We start from the raw sequence: 19297 nt of genomic DNA, 5'->3' as shown, positions 1-19297 counted from the left end.
TTTTACTTAGTAACTCTAAAATCTGTTTGCTATGGTAAATACTACTCAGATGTGAAGAGCAGAGCAGAAGTCTCTAATAATAAAATATTCTTAAATATTATCATAATTTTATAATACATTATTGGTATCTGACTGTAAATTAGAAACCACCACATTTGATTCATATTTTAAACTTAAAACATGGTAATAATATCTTTCTAACATACTAGGTACTTCATATATAAATTTACAAGTTCTTAAATTGTGTGAGCCTGTTATTAATGTATGCAGTCATTGCCTTTTTTTTAAAAAAAAAGTTGATCGTGTAAATACTGAGTACTAGAAACATTTGAGTTCAGTTTTTTCCCCATGTAGTTATTTCAATAAAAACAGATAAAGCAAGTGCTAACAGTAAGAAGCCCAGAAAACTAAAGCAGAGATAGTGCTTTTATATAATTTCATGCAGCTGATAACAGTGATCACTGCATTTTGAGAGCTTTGGCCTTGTGTCTGTACTTGACTGTTATCCTAAAAATTATTTAAGAATGTAGTCAATATGTGCCAATGACAGCATTTTAAGGAGGTTGTGTTTATGGGTAATGCCTTTATATTCTAAAGTTGAAAATAAACTGAATATTCACTTAAAGTCTTGTAGATGTTTCACAAATGGACAGAAATATAAAGCTTTTAGTTAAAACATGGGTTATAATTTTGTTGTGCCACTATTTTGTTTACTGGTGTCATTGTATTACTCATATATTATTAGTTCCCTACAATGTGCAGCAGGAGTTGCAGTCAATAAATGTGAAATATAAAAGAAATAACGTTTATCATAGAACACACAATTATATAAAATTCTTTAGCAAATTAAAAAGAACCCATGTACTATTAACTTTATATCTCTCTTAGTATGATAGAATGTAGATCTAGTGATGTAAAGTGGTTGTTTTCCAAAGAAGCAACTTTTTGTGTTCAGTACAACTAAAGTACATCTCTTACAGAAAGTGATACACAGCTAATCTACTTATCTACTGACTTACCCTATCTACTGATATTAACATGCACTAGAAATATTAAATGACAACAGTTCAACAGTATACTTTCATTTAAAATCCTATTTTTTAAGCTTTAATAACTTTGTCTTCATGTGTACTTTCCCTCTTTGTTTAGCTGGAACATGCAAAAGTTACACAGACAGAGCTGGTGCGTGAGTCATTTAGACAGAAACAAGAAGCGGCAGAGTCTCTTAAGTGCCAAGAAGAACTGCGGGAGCGCCTTCATGAGGAGTCCAAGGCCAGAGAACAGCTGGCCGTGGAGCTCAGTAAGGCTGAGGGTGAGCACCTTGCCATTGGCAACTGAGGGTGGAGAAATTTCAAGTCTTAAATTAGATTTTGATGCAAGCTCTGTTTGAAACCACCAGTCTCCTCTTAATTTTGAGTGATCATTGAAAAGTTGTAATTGGTCTTTAAAATTCCTCCAAGCAATTTTCAAAACTATATGTATATTTCTAATTATAAAAAATTCTTTAATAGAATTATAGAAAATATATAAAATTTTAGGAAATGCAGAAATGAATAAAGTGAATTGTTACCATAATCCCTCTATCCTAAGACAACTCTTAGAATAATTTAAAGATGAAGAAACTAGAGCAAAGAGATGTTCATAAATTGTTCAAAGTCACCATTAAATGGTGATTCCAGGCTTTAAGCCTCTAAAGCCCCATGGTTTATATTCCACCATGCTGTTGTGAGTCTTGGCCTTCTACAATCACTTAAAATAACAGCTTTCTCTAGTAAAATGTGATTCAGTTCACAAGCATCTGATTTATATTAAGCTTTCCAGGAACCTTTCTGTTTATATCTGTTTAATAAAGTGAATTACACCTACATAATGTTATTTATTAGCACAACAGTTATTATTAGAAAGTTAAGAGAAATTTCATTTTTAGGCAGAGTGGTTAACAAAAAAAAAGACTGTTGAACATACCATACTTGCTCCTATCATCAGCAGCAAATTCATTCAAGATGTTGGATAGGTTGGAATGATTTAAAGTTTGCTAGCAGTATACCTTTTATTGTTTATGTAAAACATAATGGTAAAATTTGAAATAAGTAATAATTGCATTCCTTGTTAATTTTATTTTATAGGTGTCATTGATGGCTATGCAGATGAAAAAATGCTTTTTGAAAGGCAAATTCAGGAAAAAACTGACATAATAGATCGTCTTGAGCAGGAGTTGTTATGTGCAGGTAATAGGTTACAAGAATTGGAAGCAGAGCAACAGCAGATCCAAGAAGAAAGAGAATTACTGTCCAGGCAGAAGGAGGCTATGATAGCAGAGGCAGGCCCAGTTGAACAGCGTATGTATTTTTTTAGATTTTATATGAAGCATTCCTTAAAAGTTTAAGATGGCTTTTTTCCCCTTTCAGTGCCGTTATTTATGTATTTTATATAGGGCTTGAAAAATTATAAGAAAATTCCCCTTACTGGTAAATGTCTTATAAGCCAACTCTGTGGAATCAGATTTGTTTTTCTTTTTCCTTTGGCTGATTTTAACAGGAAAAGATAATTCTTCACTCTCAAATCTCTACTGAAAGAGAAAGCTACATATAATGAGGCAGAATATTTTGTAAACTGTGTGAGATTTAGTTCTCTTAATTGCAGAAAAGCAGCAAAAATGTATACTTGGATTAACTAAGAGCACTGATCTGGCACTTGTTGTGAGCAGTTGGGGTGGATTTCAACCTGCAGTACAATAGGTTGAAAAGGTCAGTGGCTGACATCTAGTTTAAAATAAGCAGGAGTTCAAAGAATAAATAAATTTACAAATAAACTCATCTTTTCTTAAATGAGAAATTAAGTTAACATCTTAAAGTTTGTTTACTGGTAAATAAATATAAATAAATAAAGGTTAAGACTTTGTAACACTGGAACTTTAAATCCTTTTCATCACATCTTGTCACTTTTGTATTACACATGAAGTAGGAATTATAAATGTGTAGTTTCACTAATTGAATTTTCACAATTTAGAGAGACCACATACATTTTTGCATTATGGTGAAGTTTTTCTGATTGCTCACATTTGTTTAACACAGATTTAGGGTTGGAATTTTTAATTTGGAATGTATACTTATGTAAAATAATCAAGAAACTGCTAGGTCTCAAAATGTTACCAGTGGGGTGGGAGGGTGTAGCTCAGTGGTAGAGTGTGTGCTTAGCATGCACAGAGTCCTGAGTTCAATCCCCAGTACCTCCATTAAAAAATAATAATAACAATAAAATAAGATATAAAAATAAACAAATAAATAAACCTAATTACCTCCCCCCAGAAAACAAAAATGTTACCAATGATAATAATCAGTGGTTTCAACTTTTACTTCTGTTTTTTTGTGTGTGTTTGTGTGTATTATTCTGTTTTAGGAAATAGAAGACATGTAAATTATTATATTTTTGTTCTGTGTATGTGTGTGTGTGTTTTTCTCTAATAGGGCTAGTAGATGCTGCAGTCGATGCAGCACCTGAAGCAGGTGTGTTTATACAATTGCATGACCATTGTTTGGGTGACAATCTCACAAATCCAAAAATTGGATGACCCTTGGATTTTTCTACCAACTAACATATCTCTAATTTTGCTGTTGTGTTTCATACTTACAGTTTTCCTCTTTAACAACAAAAAAACTTTTCTTGTAATAAAAATACATATTTATATTTGGAATTAACAATTGAAATTCATGGTTGCCATCATCTTATTATATCTATTTTTCCACAGAGCTTAAGACCATTCTGTTTTTTTTTTAAAGAAAAGATTGGTTTATTAAAACAATTTTTTCTTTAACAAATATATTAAACTCTTGTAGCCTATGACTTTTCAACATGCTGTTTCTAAATCAGGAAGTATATAAGATGATGGTGTCAATAGGATCAGTGAAATTTAGTAAAGAGACTTTCTGGCTGATTTACTTTTATATTAACATCTAAATTTGTACTGTTTTAAAAGGAAAGCTATTTTCTGTAGATTCCTAGTCCTGAGCACAGTGTTGACAAACTAGTTAGTATGAAGACTCTAGAATTATATTCCTTCCATTGTCTTTATTAGAGATTTGTTTCACTTTGCTATATATACATTATGATTAATATTAATAATGATAGCTAACACATACATAGTGCTTACCATACTCTAGGGCACTGTTGTTCTTCACATATATTAACTGTTTTTATCCCACAATGACTCTTAGAGATCAGTACTGTTACTATCCCCAGCTTACCTATAAGGAAATTGAAGGACATCATGTTAAATGTCACAGAGATAAGCGGCAGAGCCAGGTTGTAAACCCACAGTCTTTGCTCTTAAACACTACACCACACTACCCCTCACACTAATCAGTTTTCCCCTGATACACATACATGTGAGCATGTAAGATTACCTCAGGAATATAGATCTAATAAGGAGTAAGACTAATAGGAAATTCTGATTGTAGTTATTTCTTTTCTGTAACTCTTACTCGCTTTTGTTAAAGATTTACAGTATTTGATCTGGGTGTGTATTTTGTATGACTTCATGGGTTTGGAATGAATTGATTTTCGCCTGGAGTGAGTTATTTTTATGCTTGAATCTAATTAGACTTTGCTCTTTTCCTTGCAGTGAAAGGGAGTCATTTGCTATGCTCTTTTCACAAAAATACTATTTTTAGTGACAGGACATCTTTTTGTCAGTTCTGTATAATTTTATTAATCAATACTGTTGATAGCTTGCCTTACTTACATAGGAATATGTTATTTTTATATTTTCATAGGACTTTTTACATGTGTTTGAAATAAAACTCAGCTCCTTTATTTCATGAAGGTAAAATTTGAAAGTTATGGATGCTTTCACTATCGTAACATCATTAATTGTGACCTGACTTGGTATATTTTTGCATTTATAAACAGAATTACTACAGGAGACAGAAAAACTAATGAAGGAAAAACTAGAAGTACAATGTCAAGCGGAAAAAGTACGTGATGACCTTCAAAAACAAGTGAAAGCTCTAGAAATAGATGTCGAGGAACAAGTCAGTAGGTTTATAGAGCTGGAACAAGAGAAAAATGCTGAACTGATGGATTTAAGACAGCAAAATCAAGCATTGGAAAAGCAATTGGAAAAAATGAGAAAATTTTTAGATGTAAGTATTCCCTACTTGAATATTAATTTTCTCAGTGTTATGCTACTTGCTACTATTCTAGGTTGTGGATTTTAAATTATGAAGAGATTCTTAAATTCTAGTATTTTCATCTATATGTGTCACCTACCAATTAATTGAAAAGTATTATTTCAATTAAAAATTCGAGTAATTTTTATTTTGCAGCTTTCAGAATTAAAAGCTGTAGTACAGGCATATTAAGAATAAGCCCTACCAGTTAGCCTTTCCAGAATCATAGTTAAGAAACTTGTAGTCTTTTTCTTAATCGATAGCCAAAGCAGGTGAGGATCCTAAGAACTAATTCGCCACCACTCTCTCGCCCATAAAAGATACACACACAGGTAGCAATGTGCCCTTGGAAGCAAAGGACTGGAACAGTTGTCATGCTGTCATTACTCTCTTGCAAAAAGATGTTAAATCCCTAATTTCCCTGAACTTTCTTCTTTGGGGTTTTATTTAAGCCTGATGTTCCCTTCACAGATCAGAGAATCAGATTCTTACACATCTTACAATTTTAGGTGTAAGACCTAGATGAAGATGAAAGAAATTGATTTGCTAAACAGTTTGTTCTACTTATTTTGTTTAATGACTAAATTAATAGTGGAATTCCTTCTTTGTTCCAAAAATTGCATTTTAAGGAGAGTATTTTTTATATCATTCTGTATTTAACATTGCTTAAATTTTTTAAAATGTTGTGCTTCAAATAATATTTAAATGCTTAAATTTTTGTTGAAGAATTGTACAAAGGCTATGTACCATACAACGAATATTTTCTTTTTAAATCTTTTTGGTTTGGGATATTCTGTGGTCATCAACTGTTTGTCTTCAAGTAAAACTGTACCTATAATTAAAGGGAAGTAAGAGAAGTAATAGCTTCAATGAATACTGTTCCTTCAGTTACTATTATTATTAAACTTCAGGAACAAGCCATTGATAGGGAACACGAGAGAGATGTATTCCAGCAGGAAATACAGAAACTAGAACAGCAACTTAAGGTCGTACCTCGATTCCAGCCTATCAGTGAACATCAAACTAGAGAGGTAAGAATTTTACTGATAGTGTCTACTTTACAATATATTTGTATATTGTGTGTAAAATAAGATGTATATTGTAAGAAACTTGAGTTCTTTGTATAGTATATGTCTTCAAAATGAGAAACTTAAATACTACTTCAATATGAGAAGGATCTTGAAACCCTAAAAATTCCAAAGAAGTATAAAATAGCAATAAACTCATTGCAGTAAAATGTTACCTACATTTTCATTGAATAGAAGGAATCTGATGTAGAACAGCCTTGCCTACTAGAGCAGTAGAAAAATTATCAGTCCCCACAGAGTTTATAGTTACTGGTTTTGCCCCTAACATATCTTTAGCTTTTGAAAAATAGCCATGTGTTTGTTGAAATGCAAAAGAATATTTAAGCTGTAGAATTTACTGTCATTTACTTTTTTTTTTTAATTTAAAATTGTGACCTGAAGATTCATGAAACTTTAAGAAACTAACAGGGATATATATATTTGATTTTCTCCCAAAACATTGTGATCCAGTCCCTCCTTACCTTACCTTGCCAGATCTGATTCCCCAGCTTCTGATTTCCTCAGGAACAACAACAAAAAAATCTAACTGTAACAGCAGTATATCATGCCATTTTGCTGTGCCTGCTTTGTGGTCTTTTCCCTTGATCTTACTCCCAATCTCAGTCCACCTTTTATTGTTAAAATTTCTACTCAGTGGCTGTCATCCCTGAACCTGTAATTATAGGTAATCTTGCATTTCTTTTAATGTTTTGAGAAATAAGTGCCGTTTTAAAATAATGTCCTGAAAATGTGTCACTGAAATAAGGTAGAATTCTTTTTTCTTACCATTACATTTTTTTTAAGTAAGCTTTCTCTCTTCACTTGATTAGAACTAATTTCATAAGCTGTCTTATTGATCCCTCCTGTGCACTTCCATTACAGAGCCATTCATTTGAATGGTGCTGCACGTCAGATCACTTAGGAAAACTTTAAAGATGCACAGTTCCCTCTCACCACCAGGCATTCTCATCTCTGTTCTGGACTTGTGGAATGTGTAGGCTGAAAAAGCGTTCCAAGTGACTGTATTAATTCCCTAATCCCCTCCCATCCCTGTGGTATTTAGAACCATTATATTATTATTTGTATCGATTATAATCATTTGTGGAAAGAAAAGTATTATCCATGAAAGATTTTTTTAACTCATCTTATCTCATATATGAGGGTAAGTTAGTACTCTGCAAACTTGCTGTCTTTATTAGGTTTTAATGTGGTTGTGCCATTAGAGCTTATAATTCAACATTCAAAAATGTATTGTTTTCAGTTTAAAAGAATGCAAAAAAAATTTTTTTAAATATTGTTTTCTCCTAGCTAGAGAAAATCTTAGTCTTAAGAGAAATTTTGTTAAAGGGTTGGTAAAAGCAATATTATTTCTCTTTTACTAGTGCTGCTTGGTTTTATCAACTCAGAAAATGTTGCTTTGGTTTGAAACAGTAGTTGCTATTCATATCAAAAATTTTTAAAAAATACCCTTTTTGAAATGAGGATAGATATGGTGTTAACTTGCTGACATTTTTCAAAATTACAGTTTTTGCTTATTACATTTCTAGGTTGAACAGTTAACAAATCATCTGAAAGAAAAAACGGACAAGTGCAGTGAGCTTTTGCTCTCCAAAGAGCAGCTTCAGAGGGATATACAGGAGCGAAATGAAGAAATTGAGAAACTAGAGTTCAGAGTAAGGGAACTGGAGCAAGCCTTACTCGTTAGTACAGACACTTTTCAAAAGGTATGACATTATCTTTGTGTAGTACAGACACTTTTCAAAAGGTATGACATTATCTTTGTGTTAATTTTATCAGCTGTTTTAATGCAGATTACTTAGACACTTGAACATCAGTTCTTTTAAATAAAAAATTGCTATTGACTATGTTGATCTTATTGCATAAAGTATACATCTTTATGTCTCATTGGCATAGCCATTTCTGTATATTCTTACCTCCAAGTGTTGCTTGCATATCTGAGTCCTGATAAAGGAAGATTAATTAAATCAGAAGAATTAATTACCCTTTTATCCATCACTAAGGCTGTGATTCTAAAATAATAGCCAAGTGGAAAAGCTATAGACAACAGTTTTAGGCAGATGCTTTACCCCAGACTCAGAAGTAATGAGATTTATTCCTGTTATGCTACAAAAGGCAAAAATGAATAAGAGAAGGATAAGGAAATGTGAGAGGGGAGCAGATGCGGGGATAGCCTTCATTTTATCTGAGAAATGAATTTTAAGATTGTCAAACATTCCTGCTTGAATTTGTATGAAATGCGTTCAAGACTGAATATCTGTAACTTTTAATTATTCACTAATATAAATTATCCACTTCTAATTGGAGAAATAGAATTGCTACAATTAAAAAAGTAGAATGAAAAGAAATAGAATTCTCCAATTAAAATGAATAGTCAAGATTTAATGTCTGAATTTTTGAGAAAATTCTTATATATTTAAAGGTAGAGGACCGAAAACAGTTTGGAGCGGTAGAAGCTAAAGCGGAATTGTCCCTAGAAGTACAACTGCAGGCTGAGCGAGACGCCATAGACAGAAAGGAAAAAGAGGTAATAAGGAGTTTACTTTTAACGACAAAGTGTGGTTTGAATTATTTTAGAAAATGTCATTTGAACAGAATGGAATTTATGGTTTAAAACCAAAGTTTAGATTGTTTCTTAGTTCATTGCCTAAGTTGACCCTGAAGATTGTAAACATTTGAACAAATAAACTGGAATGAGGGAGAGTGTTCAGGTAGAGGAGACAGTGTGAAGGCCTTGACACGGGAGGAAGATATATATATAAATGTGTTCTTAAAATAAAAGATTAATAATAAAGTAACTATATAAAGTTCTTTTATGTTTTTCTGTTCCTTCCCTTCCATAAAAAAAAGTGCACTTTTAAAACAGTAGTAATTTCCAATTCCTAACTAAATTATAACTTTATTTAAACTGTCTACTATTTCCAAAGCATTTTGTACTCTGCATTGTCTGTCTATATCATATCATCTAAAATGTTTCAAATTTTTTAAATTACATTTTTCTCTTTCCATATAATTTTCTCAAGACGTTTGATATATTTTAACAAATATTCATTGAATGGAAGCAGTGCGTAAATATTAATAAGTGCTTGGAAAGATAGAGTGATTTAGATTCAGCTAAAACTATAGCTCAGGGAACTTGTAGTTTAGAGGAGAAACAAGCCATTTATATAAATGACTAAAAAATGATCATTTCCATGAGAAGGATTATTTTCTCACTATCACACAGTACTCAGTAATGTTTATCTAAGAGGTTTCTATTTATTTTGGTTTTTGGTTTTTGTTTGAGAGACAGGGAACGCTTTTGTTTATATGTAACTACTGTGTGTTTAAAAAAATTAACATTTAAGGATTTACCTTACAAATAATCAAATGAATTATCTGCTTTCTAAAGAGATGGAACTTCAAAACTGGGCCCAAAGGCATTGATAATTGAATATGGATATTTGATTAAGTTTAATAATTTTATACTTTTGTTATTATTTGAATTCTATGTAACACTATTTAACACTTCAATTTCTTTTAAGTAAGTATCCAATAACTGCCTACCTTCTACCTAGAATCATGGTTGTTAGAACTACAGGAGATCTTAGAGAGTTGCTGTCAACCAACTCCCAGTTTTTAGATGAAACAGAGCCAGACATGTTGAACAAGTAAAGGATTAAACTGACAGCTGATCTTGGTCTACTGGTTTTTAATTACGGTGACAGGTACTCTGTCAGAACTCACTCAGTAACTGGAGAATGAAAGACAAGAATGTAAAGTTGAAACATATATCTCATAATGAAAATAACTTCTTAAACATTCTGTCTTACACTAGGCAAATGTTTTCAGATATCTGACAGAGCATAAATATCAGATGTGTGTCGTTATATTTGAGATACTTCCTATTTCTGTCATAGCCTAAATATGTGTAAAAGTAAGTTTACTACAGTGTTTAGAAATGCAGGATGAATAGAAAGAGAAGAAAACCTTAAAAGATAAGAGTCTCAGGATGATAAGAGGAAATTAATGTGGAGAGAAACAGAAGGAAAAATTTCTTTAAGAAAAAGATGCCTGCAATAGATTTTAGCTCTCTATTGAGCTAATGAGACCTAGCTTACAAACCGCAGTAATAAATAATAACTCTGTTGAAGTCTGTACTAGAAAGTGCTAAGTATTTTCAATGCCTTATGTCATCAGTCCTTATACTCTCCCTGAGGATAGATTCTATTGATGAGTAAACTGAGTCTTAAGGGAGGTTAAGTAATTTGCTAATGTCACATAGTAATTGGTTGAGCAAGAATTCCTCCTCGATTTCTCTGATTCTGGAGCCTTGTGATACTATACTGCCAAAGCATCCCAGCGTGTTTTGCTTTTTTGTGAGACGTGTTACAGACTGTCATTCAACATTTATTGAACCTCCTGTGTGTAGACCACCACTGTCCAATTGTAAAACTAGCTCTGGCCTTCAAGGAATCTACTGTCTAGAAACTAGGAGATTTATACACACACATTTGAAAGAGGTGAGGGTACTTAGAAAGAAAACACAGGTAGGTGCAAATTAATGTAATCTAGTCTAGATATCATTTGATAGCTAAATTAAACAAGTTTAAATCAGAAATTTGCCATTTTGTTTTTAAACCGTAATAATATTTTTCTGGTTTTTGGTTGTCATAGACTCAGTAATAAGACAGCTAGGGACTGAAGCTAAAGTTTGGCTGAAAAAGAGGAAAGAATGCCCTACAGTGTCATTTTGGGAATTGAAGCCTCTGTTTTGATGCCTCAAGTTCAACTGCTTACAACAGGAATGTTAGTGCTTGCGACCAGTGCTTCTCAGTCTTTGTGCATATGAATCACCCAGGGATCTTGTTAAAAATGAAGAATTCGATTCAGTTGGTCTAGGTTGGGGCTTGAGAATCTGCATTTCTAACTTGTTCTCAGTTCTGCTCCAGGGACCACACCTTGAATATCAAGGCTAAGAATTTGACCATAAACTGTTGTATCAAAAAAGAAAGTAAATATCAGGTGAGGCTGGGCAGCAGTTTTAAGCTTAGGTATCTGCGTATTTGTTGAAATAATGCCTTCTTCATCAAAAGTAGTTGTAGAAGATAAGGATAAGTGTAAACACCATTATATTACATAACTTCAAAGATGACATAATCATCACAGTTTTCAACAAATTAACTTGATAATTATATATGCACAACTACTAAATATATTTAAGATGTGCCTACTGAGTTTAATACCAGTGTTACAGAAAGTAATTTAAATATAAGTCTTAGACATTAGTTATTAGAAGCAGGATAAATGATAGTTAATGTAAGGTTCCAGAGGGTAAATTCCTGAGGTTCAAGGGCTGACTTCCACTTACTAGCCTTGTGACTATAGGATGAAGTACTCTTTTCTCAGTGACTCCCTTCCTCATTTCCCTCATTTGTGATACGAGGATAATCCTAGTAAAGATTTCATAAAGTTGTTGTTATTAAAAAATAATAATACATATAAAGCATCATATGCAGTGCTTAGCAGTTAATTGTCTATAAATGATAGCTGTTATTACTAGTATCAGTCCTGTTTCTGTTATAGAAATATTAGGCTAAATGATTTTGAAAGTCTTTGCCTTGCTAATGCCAAAAAATGATTGTGATTACGTGTCGATGTATAATCAGAAAATGCTCCCTTTCAAATTCTGAGGTAATAAATGATTTATAGGTACTTTCTGAGCCACCTGCCACTAAATGTTGCTGTTGTATCTCAGGTTGCTTTTAATGCAGCAGTTTTGATCATCAGGTAAATACACATTTGAAAAGTAATTCATTAAAAATGTATTGAGAAGCTACAAAGCACTGAGTTAAATGTTCCTGTCCTCAGTCAAACCCAGTTTTTTAAATATAACAGTAACTAGCTCTTAATATTCATCATTAGTTTTAGTCTCTTTATAATCATCAAAGAGCTACTGCTTTACCATTAATCTGTGCTCAGAAATGAGCTTAATTTCAATTGTCCTACATATGGGAGCCCTCTAATTGTCTCCTAAAATGGTTTTAATAAGTTACTCTTTAAGTTTCTGTATTTCAGATCTAAGGATCTCATGGTCTTTGTCTGCCTCTGTTTCCTTCTGCTCCATGGAGACACATGGCCGCCAAACCTTTCATTGGGTTAATTATTAATATGAACTAAATTGAGCTAGTCTGACTTGGTGGCTTAATTCTACAGCTTTCTCAAGCCTTTCTGATAGCAACTAAATTCAACGTAAAATAAGATTTTAAACGTAGACTCTTTCCCTTCTTTCCAGAGTCTTCTTTTCTGCTTTACCAGAGGAAAAATTTTAGGTAGGAAATGGCCCCTTGTATCCTTCCTCCAAAGGTCTCCTCTTTGCTTTGGGCTTGATGGTTTAAAGGTGTTCAGTTTGAAAATGTCTAGGAAGCACAGTGTGGCTTAGAGAAATCCCTTTCCTTTATTCTCATGGCTCATGTGTTTTAAGCATATACATTATAGAACCAGTAAAGCACTCTTCATCTTGCTTGACAAATACACATTTGTGTAAACAGTTTTTTCTCTTTCCATTTCATAATTTTTGTATCAAAGATCACAAACTTGGAAGAACAGTTAGAACAGTTCAGAGAAGAACTGGAAAATAAGAATGAAGAAGTCCAGCAACTACACATGCAATTAGAAATACAGAAAAAGGAATCTACTACCCGCCTACAAGAACTTGAACAAGAAAACAAATTATTTAAGGTAATTAGTTAAGAAAAACTTTGCCTCTAAATAACTCATTGTTTTTCTCTTGTGTGGCTGTAGTATTAAGCATTTGCTAAATCCAGCTGCTAAATAATACTTAACCAGAGGAACACTAGCTGCAAATAGAATTGCATAGAATTTACCTTAAACGCAACATAAATATTTGAATTCATCACAAATGAAAAAATTTGGAGACCTTTATCAAAGCATTTTAAGAATTACTGGTGATATCTCTGATTTTTTCCATTTGTACATTTTGGCACTATAGCTTCAATAAGAGTTAATTGAAAGAATGTTCCAAAAATCACATGTAATGCTCTATTTAAGTGGGATGGTTATTTTTGTCCCTAGGATGAAATGGAGAAACTGGGATTTGCCATAAAGGAATCTGATGCTATCTCTACTCAAGACCAACATGTACTGTTTGGCAAATTTGCTCAAACAATGCAGGAAAAAGAGGTAGAAATTGACCGATTGAATGAGCAAATTACAGAACTTCAGCATCAACTTAAAATTACAACGGATAACAAGGTATACTAATTTAAAATTGATTATTACATGAAATTATTTAAGCTAGAATTTTACTTTTTTTATTGAAGTATGGTTGATTTACAATATTGGGTTACTTTCAAGTGTATAGCAAGGTGGTCCAATTATATTTATTTTTCTTTCAGATTATTTTCCATTATAGGTTATTACAAGATATTGAACATAGTTCTCTGTGTTATACAGTAACTCCTTGTTGTTTATGTATTTTATGTATAGTAGTTTGTATCAGTTAATCCCACACTCCCAATTTATCCCTCCCTCACTTCCTTTCTTCTTTGGCAACCACTGATTTGTTCTCTCTGTCTGTGAGTCTATTTCTGTTTTGTATATGAATTCATTTATATTATTTTTTAGATTCCACATATCAGTAATGTCATATAATATTTGTCGTTCTCTGTCTGACTTACCTCACTTTTAGTATATATTCTCTAGGTCCATCCATGTTGCTGCAAATGGCAGTATTTCATTCTTTTTTATGGTTAAATAATATACTATTGTATATGTATGTGGAATCATATCTTAAATCAGTCTTCTGTTGATGGGCACTTAGGTTGTTTCCATGTCTTGGCTGTTATAAATAGTGCTGCTGTGGACATTGGGGTACATGTATCTTTTCAAATTAGAATTTTCATCTTTTGAGCATCTATGCCCAGGAGTGGGATTGCTGGATCACTTGGTAGCTCTGTTTTCACTTTTTTAAGGAACATCTGTGCTGTTTTCCATAGTGGCAAAATGATGTTTTTCAGTTTCACCTTTAATGTAAAAACCAAATAAAACCTTAATTCTCTTTTACCGATTAACTTTAATTTATTAAGACACATTGGTTTAACAAGCTATGTGTATTTTTATCCCCTCCTAATATTGCCAAAGATTTTTGATGTTTTATAGAGGGTCTCTGGTGACTCAGATTTCATCATCTCATTCTAACCAAATCTGTTAAAAGTTCTTCTATTTAGTATGAGTTAAATAAGATAATGACATTTGGGCACTATCTGTTATGGATTGGTTTATTTCAGTACATCTTCCTTTTCAATTAGAATATATTGGTATTGACTATTTTCCCTATAGGAAATCATATACTAAAAGTATAAATCACTATATTTAATGACTTTCTGAATGAAGTTCTAAATAAGGTCCTTGTTTGACATGACCTCTTCAAGGATTTAGTATGTCTGAGTATATTTGAGAAGTTAATTTTTGTGTGTACAATCAACCCTTTAAGATCTTGTCCTAAAATGAAATAAAATTCCCAAAATGTAAATACATATTGATTATATGTTACTTTTTTCATTAACTAATAGGTTATCGAAGAAAAAAATGAACTGATAAGGGATCTTGAAACGCAAATAGAGTGTTTAATGAGTGATCAGGAACGTGTGAAGAAAAATACAGAAGAAGAAATTGAGCAGCTCAATGAAGTGATTGAAAAACTTCAACAGGAATTAGCAAATATTGAACAGAAGACATCAGTGGATGCTAGTTCTCTCCCTGAAGAAGCAGATAGTTCAAAACATCAATTGGATATGGTAATAGCTGAAAAACTGGCTTTGGAGAAGCAAGTAGAAACTACTAATGAAGAAATGGCCTTTACAAAGAATGTGCTTAAAGAAACCAATTTTAAAATGAACCAGCTAATGCAAGAATTATGCAGTTTAAAGAGAGAACGTGAAAGTATGGGAAAAATCCCAAGTATACCAGAGCAAAGTATTAACATGGCTACAGATGATCTGAGCAAAAACAAACCTGAGCTAGAAGTAGTCCTTACTGAGGATGCTCTTAAACCCCTAGAAAATCAGACTTACCTCAGATCTTTTGAAGAAAACAGCAAAGTTTCCATAAGCAGTTTGAAAACAAAGGTGCTGCAACTTGAGAGCACTGTGAGTGCAAAGGACTTAGAACTTACCCAGTGTCATAGACAAATAAAGGACATGCAAGAGCAAGGCCAGTCTGAAATAGAAATGCTTAAAAAGAAGATTGTAAACCTACAAAATATACTTGAGGAAAAGATTGCAGCTGCTCTTGTGAGTCAAGTCCAACTTGAAGCAGTTAAGGAGTATGCAAAATTCTGTCAAGATAAACAAGCAGTTTCATCAGAACTTGAAAGAAGAAATATGCAGAATTTAAGTCAACTAACAGAAAATGAGATGGGGTCAGATGTGTCAGCATTAACCTTAAGAATATCAGAATTAGAAAGCCAGATGGTTGAAATGCAGACTAGTTTAATTTTAGAAAAAGAACAGGTAGAAATTGCAGAAAAAAATGCTTTGGAAAAAGAAAAGAAGCTACTAGAACTACAGAAGCTATTGGAGGACAGTGAGAAAAAAGAGAGAGGCAAAGAAAGGAAAAGATGCCCTGAAGGAGATTTTGAAGTTCTTAAGGTTAGTTTGTATTTGATTTTTTTCACTTAAATACCCTAAGAAACACTTTTATTTTGTTCCTTAAACTGACTACTAATTTACTAAATTAAATAATGATTTTTTTTACATCTAGCAATTTGTGTGTAAAGGGTTCTTATAAAAATTCTGTACAATCATATTATTATCACTAGAAAAATGGCTACAAACTATATTTTGATGTCTTCAAATTACTTTATTTATTTCACTAGAATAATCATTAGGTAGAACAGTCAGAAGAAACTTAGAAATGTTAAGTTCAGCAAATGTCCTCTGAAACTTGTTTGGCTTTTTTCCTCTTTCTCTAATATGCATGTTATACGCTCACCTTTTAAATAATGAAAAATATCAAAATATGTTAGTGTTCTAATGTATGACTGATAAGTCATTAATTTTGGCAGATTTTGTATATGATAATAGATTTCATCCTTTCCTAGGGAAAATTTGTATTTCATCTTTGCAAGTCTACTTAAAGATCTGAAATTGCAGTTATTTCTTAGCATAAGACAGATGTGAAGAGACTTTAATTTTCAGATTCTCACTTCATACATTTATAATTTGGATAGTGAATGTGTAGTCTTATCTGAACACCAGAAGATTAACTAATATATCAGGATTCTATAAATACGTATTTCACAAAGAATAATCTTTCCATTTACTATACTTTTTCCTCCTAGCTCACTGTAACTATATAAATTACTGTAAATTATATTTAAAATTGTAATGTGACTTTCCAAATATGTAAAACTTCTAAGAAATATCTTAGTAAAATCTGGTAGCTTTTGAGGAAAGTGATATAAGTATGAAAATGTTTTGAATGGTAACAAAAAAATATCTTCATTAGTTATAAAATTTTAGGGCATATATTTGATGACATACTTTACTTCTCATTCCCAGAAAATCATTCTTTTCTCACTGTCTCAAGACTTTAGAATGATGGTTTCAAAGAAGTTTCCCTATTTGTTGAAAGAACATGGATCATTCTAAGCCCCTTTATCTACTAGGCAGTCATTCCTGCAAAACTTTATTAGAATGTACAAATGGCTTGAACTTGTCTTTGTTTTTTGAAAATGACGTGTTCATGTTTTCCACTGCCATTCAGACAACTACTGAATTGATTCATACCAGTGAAGAAAGTGGATTTTTTGGTCAACTTGAAGCTCTGAGAGCTGAGTCAGCAGCTACCAATGAAGAACTTGCCAGTTTTAAAGAGATAGCAGAAAAGCTTCAAGAAGAGCTTTTGGTAAAATAAGTAACATAGCCCCTAATTCAGTTATTTTTACCTATCTTAACTTCATTTCAGAGTGTATTCTCTTCTTTGAAAACAAACCCAGATCTGTCACTTCACAGCTAGAAAAAAATCTGTGAATTTGGTGAAATTTATCACCATCTTACTGTTATCTTTCTTGCTTCGTTTTCCTTGGAATTTTTTGTTAGGGAGATGCTTTTAACCTGTAGTCTGTTAATGAAGGAGGAGAAAGACAGGTGTTACAGAGAACTGTATATCCTCTAAGAACCAAAATTAGAGGCTGATAAAATGATTTCACTTCTATGGTAATCTGTATCTACACACACACACACACACACATACACAAATACATAACGTATGAAAACTGTGAGCATTCCTGAAATATTTTTCCTGTTATTCTGAGGAAAGTGAACATATTAGCATGAATTATATTGCCCTCTCTATCCTAAATTCTATATGTGGTATTTTTAACTGAATGTCCTACTGTTCTATTCATTATGTTTTAGGTAAAAGAAACAAATATGGCATTTCTCCAGAAAGATTTATACGAAGTTAGGGATCAACTCACAAAGGCAGAAGAGAAATTATCCTACTTCTTAGAAAAAGAAGATAATACTGAGGTACAAGAAAACAGAAAGGTCTGCATATTAGAGCCACTTCCTATAAAAGTGGATAAAAGCTCCGCATCCCATACAGGTGGGACTCTCAAGGTCCATAGCAGCAGTCAGACTCCACAAATTCTTGTTAGAAATACAGGAATCCAAATTGATTTACGGAGTGAATGCTCATCAGAAGAAGTCACTGAAATAATTAATCAGTTTACCGAAAAAATTGAGCAGATGCAAGAACTACATGCTGCTGAAATTCTGGATATGGAATCCAGACATATTTCAGAAACTGAAACCTTAAAGAGGGATCACTATGTTGCTGTTCAGTTACTGACAGAGGAATGTGGTGCCTTGAAGTCAGTGATACAGTGTCTGAGATCTAAAGAGGTATTTGGTTTTCATAATATGTATTTTTTCGACATTCTATGATTTTTTTTTCAAAATTCTGTGTTTTTAAGACAGAAATTTGGGGCAATCTCTTCCTTATGATAAAATTACAGCTTAAAATCTTTCCATTGTGTGAAGTCAGATAATAATATTCCACAGAGTTCCTGTGCAGTTTTACAACCTGATGTTACCATTTTTTAATTTATTAATGTCTCATTATGATAATATCCATGAAGAAAAAAATTAGACTTTTTATAAAGCATGGATAGTTTAATTATGAAATGTGTGACATATTTAATTGTGGGGTTTTTTTGGACAGCATTAGAAAAGAACAAAACTATTCATTGAACCCTATTATTTATCAAAGCAAAAAATTTATTTTTTGTTTGTTTTCTCCAATTAGGGATCCTCACTTCCTGAATTAACACATTCTGATGCTTACCAAACTAGAGAAATATGTTCCAGTGGTAAGTTATAAATTCCTGGAAACTGTGTAGTACTTCTTTAAAAAGAGTTTGTTTCTCTTTAATAGTCAGTGGTGTCTTCTTTATTTTAGATTCTGGATCAGACTGGGGTCAGGGAATTTATCTTACACAAAGTCAGGGATTTGACACAGCATCAGAAGGCCAAGGAGAAGAAGGTGAAAGTTCAACAGATTCATTTCCAAAGAAGATAAAGGTACAAAAGACATACTTCTTTCCGTAAAACTTAGCCAGTGTGGTTTCTATATTGAACATAGTAGTTCATTACAAGTTACCTTAGAAGCGCTTACTGTAGTAAGATCCTCTCTGAAGAGAGAATTGTATAGCTAGAAGGAACCTTGGAGCTCTAGTTATATTTCTAAATTTTGTGGGTAATAAAGTACAAGGTACTTAATTATTTTATAAATTTTTTTTAATAACTTATATTCCTAATATTTTTGTTTGCCAAAATTATTCAAGCAGTCTCAAAAACTACAGTGTATCTCCTATATATTCCTTTTGGTCAAATTAGTGCCATTAAATTAAATCCAAGAAGAGCACATTAGATAAATAGAAGGAACTTAGAGATGAGAGCTACACAGAGTCATAGGCCGTCTTTTGGGATTGGCTTACCCCGCCACAGGAAGAAGGCATTCAGCAATGGTAATCTGATG

At 32.4% G+C, this 19297-nt stretch overlaps 1 protein-coding gene across 2 annotated transcripts in view; it reads left to right on the top strand.

The window, feature by feature from the left end:
- The window catches only part of AKAP9 (A-kinase anchoring protein 9), a 168580-nt gene that overhangs the window by 125196 nt on the left and 24087 nt on the right, over window positions 1-19297 (top strand). For both annotated transcript variants that reach the window (XM_010978037.3, XM_064487576.1), the window contains 13 exons: window positions 1150-1312; window positions 2127-2339; window positions 4909-5141; window positions 6080-6199; window positions 7783-7959; window positions 8676-8780; window positions 12821-12973; window positions 13328-13507; window positions 14827-15903; window positions 17021-17161; window positions 17674-18162; window positions 18566-18629; window positions 18719-18840. In XM_010978037.3, coding sequence (XP_010976339.3) covers window positions 1150-1312; window positions 2127-2339; window positions 4909-5141; window positions 6080-6199; window positions 7783-7959; window positions 8676-8780; window positions 12821-12973; window positions 13328-13507; window positions 14827-15903; window positions 17021-17161; window positions 17674-18162; window positions 18566-18629; window positions 18719-18840 — 3237 coding nt within the window. The remainder of the gene's footprint in view (window positions 1-1149; window positions 1313-2126; window positions 2340-4908; window positions 5142-6079; window positions 6200-7782; window positions 7960-8675; window positions 8781-12820; window positions 12974-13327; window positions 13508-14826; window positions 15904-17020; window positions 17162-17673; window positions 18163-18565; window positions 18630-18718; window positions 18841-19297) is intronic.

Source organism: Camelus dromedarius, chromosome 7 (assembly GCF_036321535.1).
Source record: "Camelus dromedarius isolate mCamDro1 chromosome 7, mCamDro1.pat, whole genome shotgun sequence".
NCBI classification, from domain to species: Eukaryota; Metazoa; Chordata; class Mammalia; order Artiodactyla; family Camelidae; genus Camelus; species Camelus dromedarius.
Note: the sequence above shows the minus strand (reverse complement) of the source record. Positions and strands in the feature narration are given on the sequence as shown.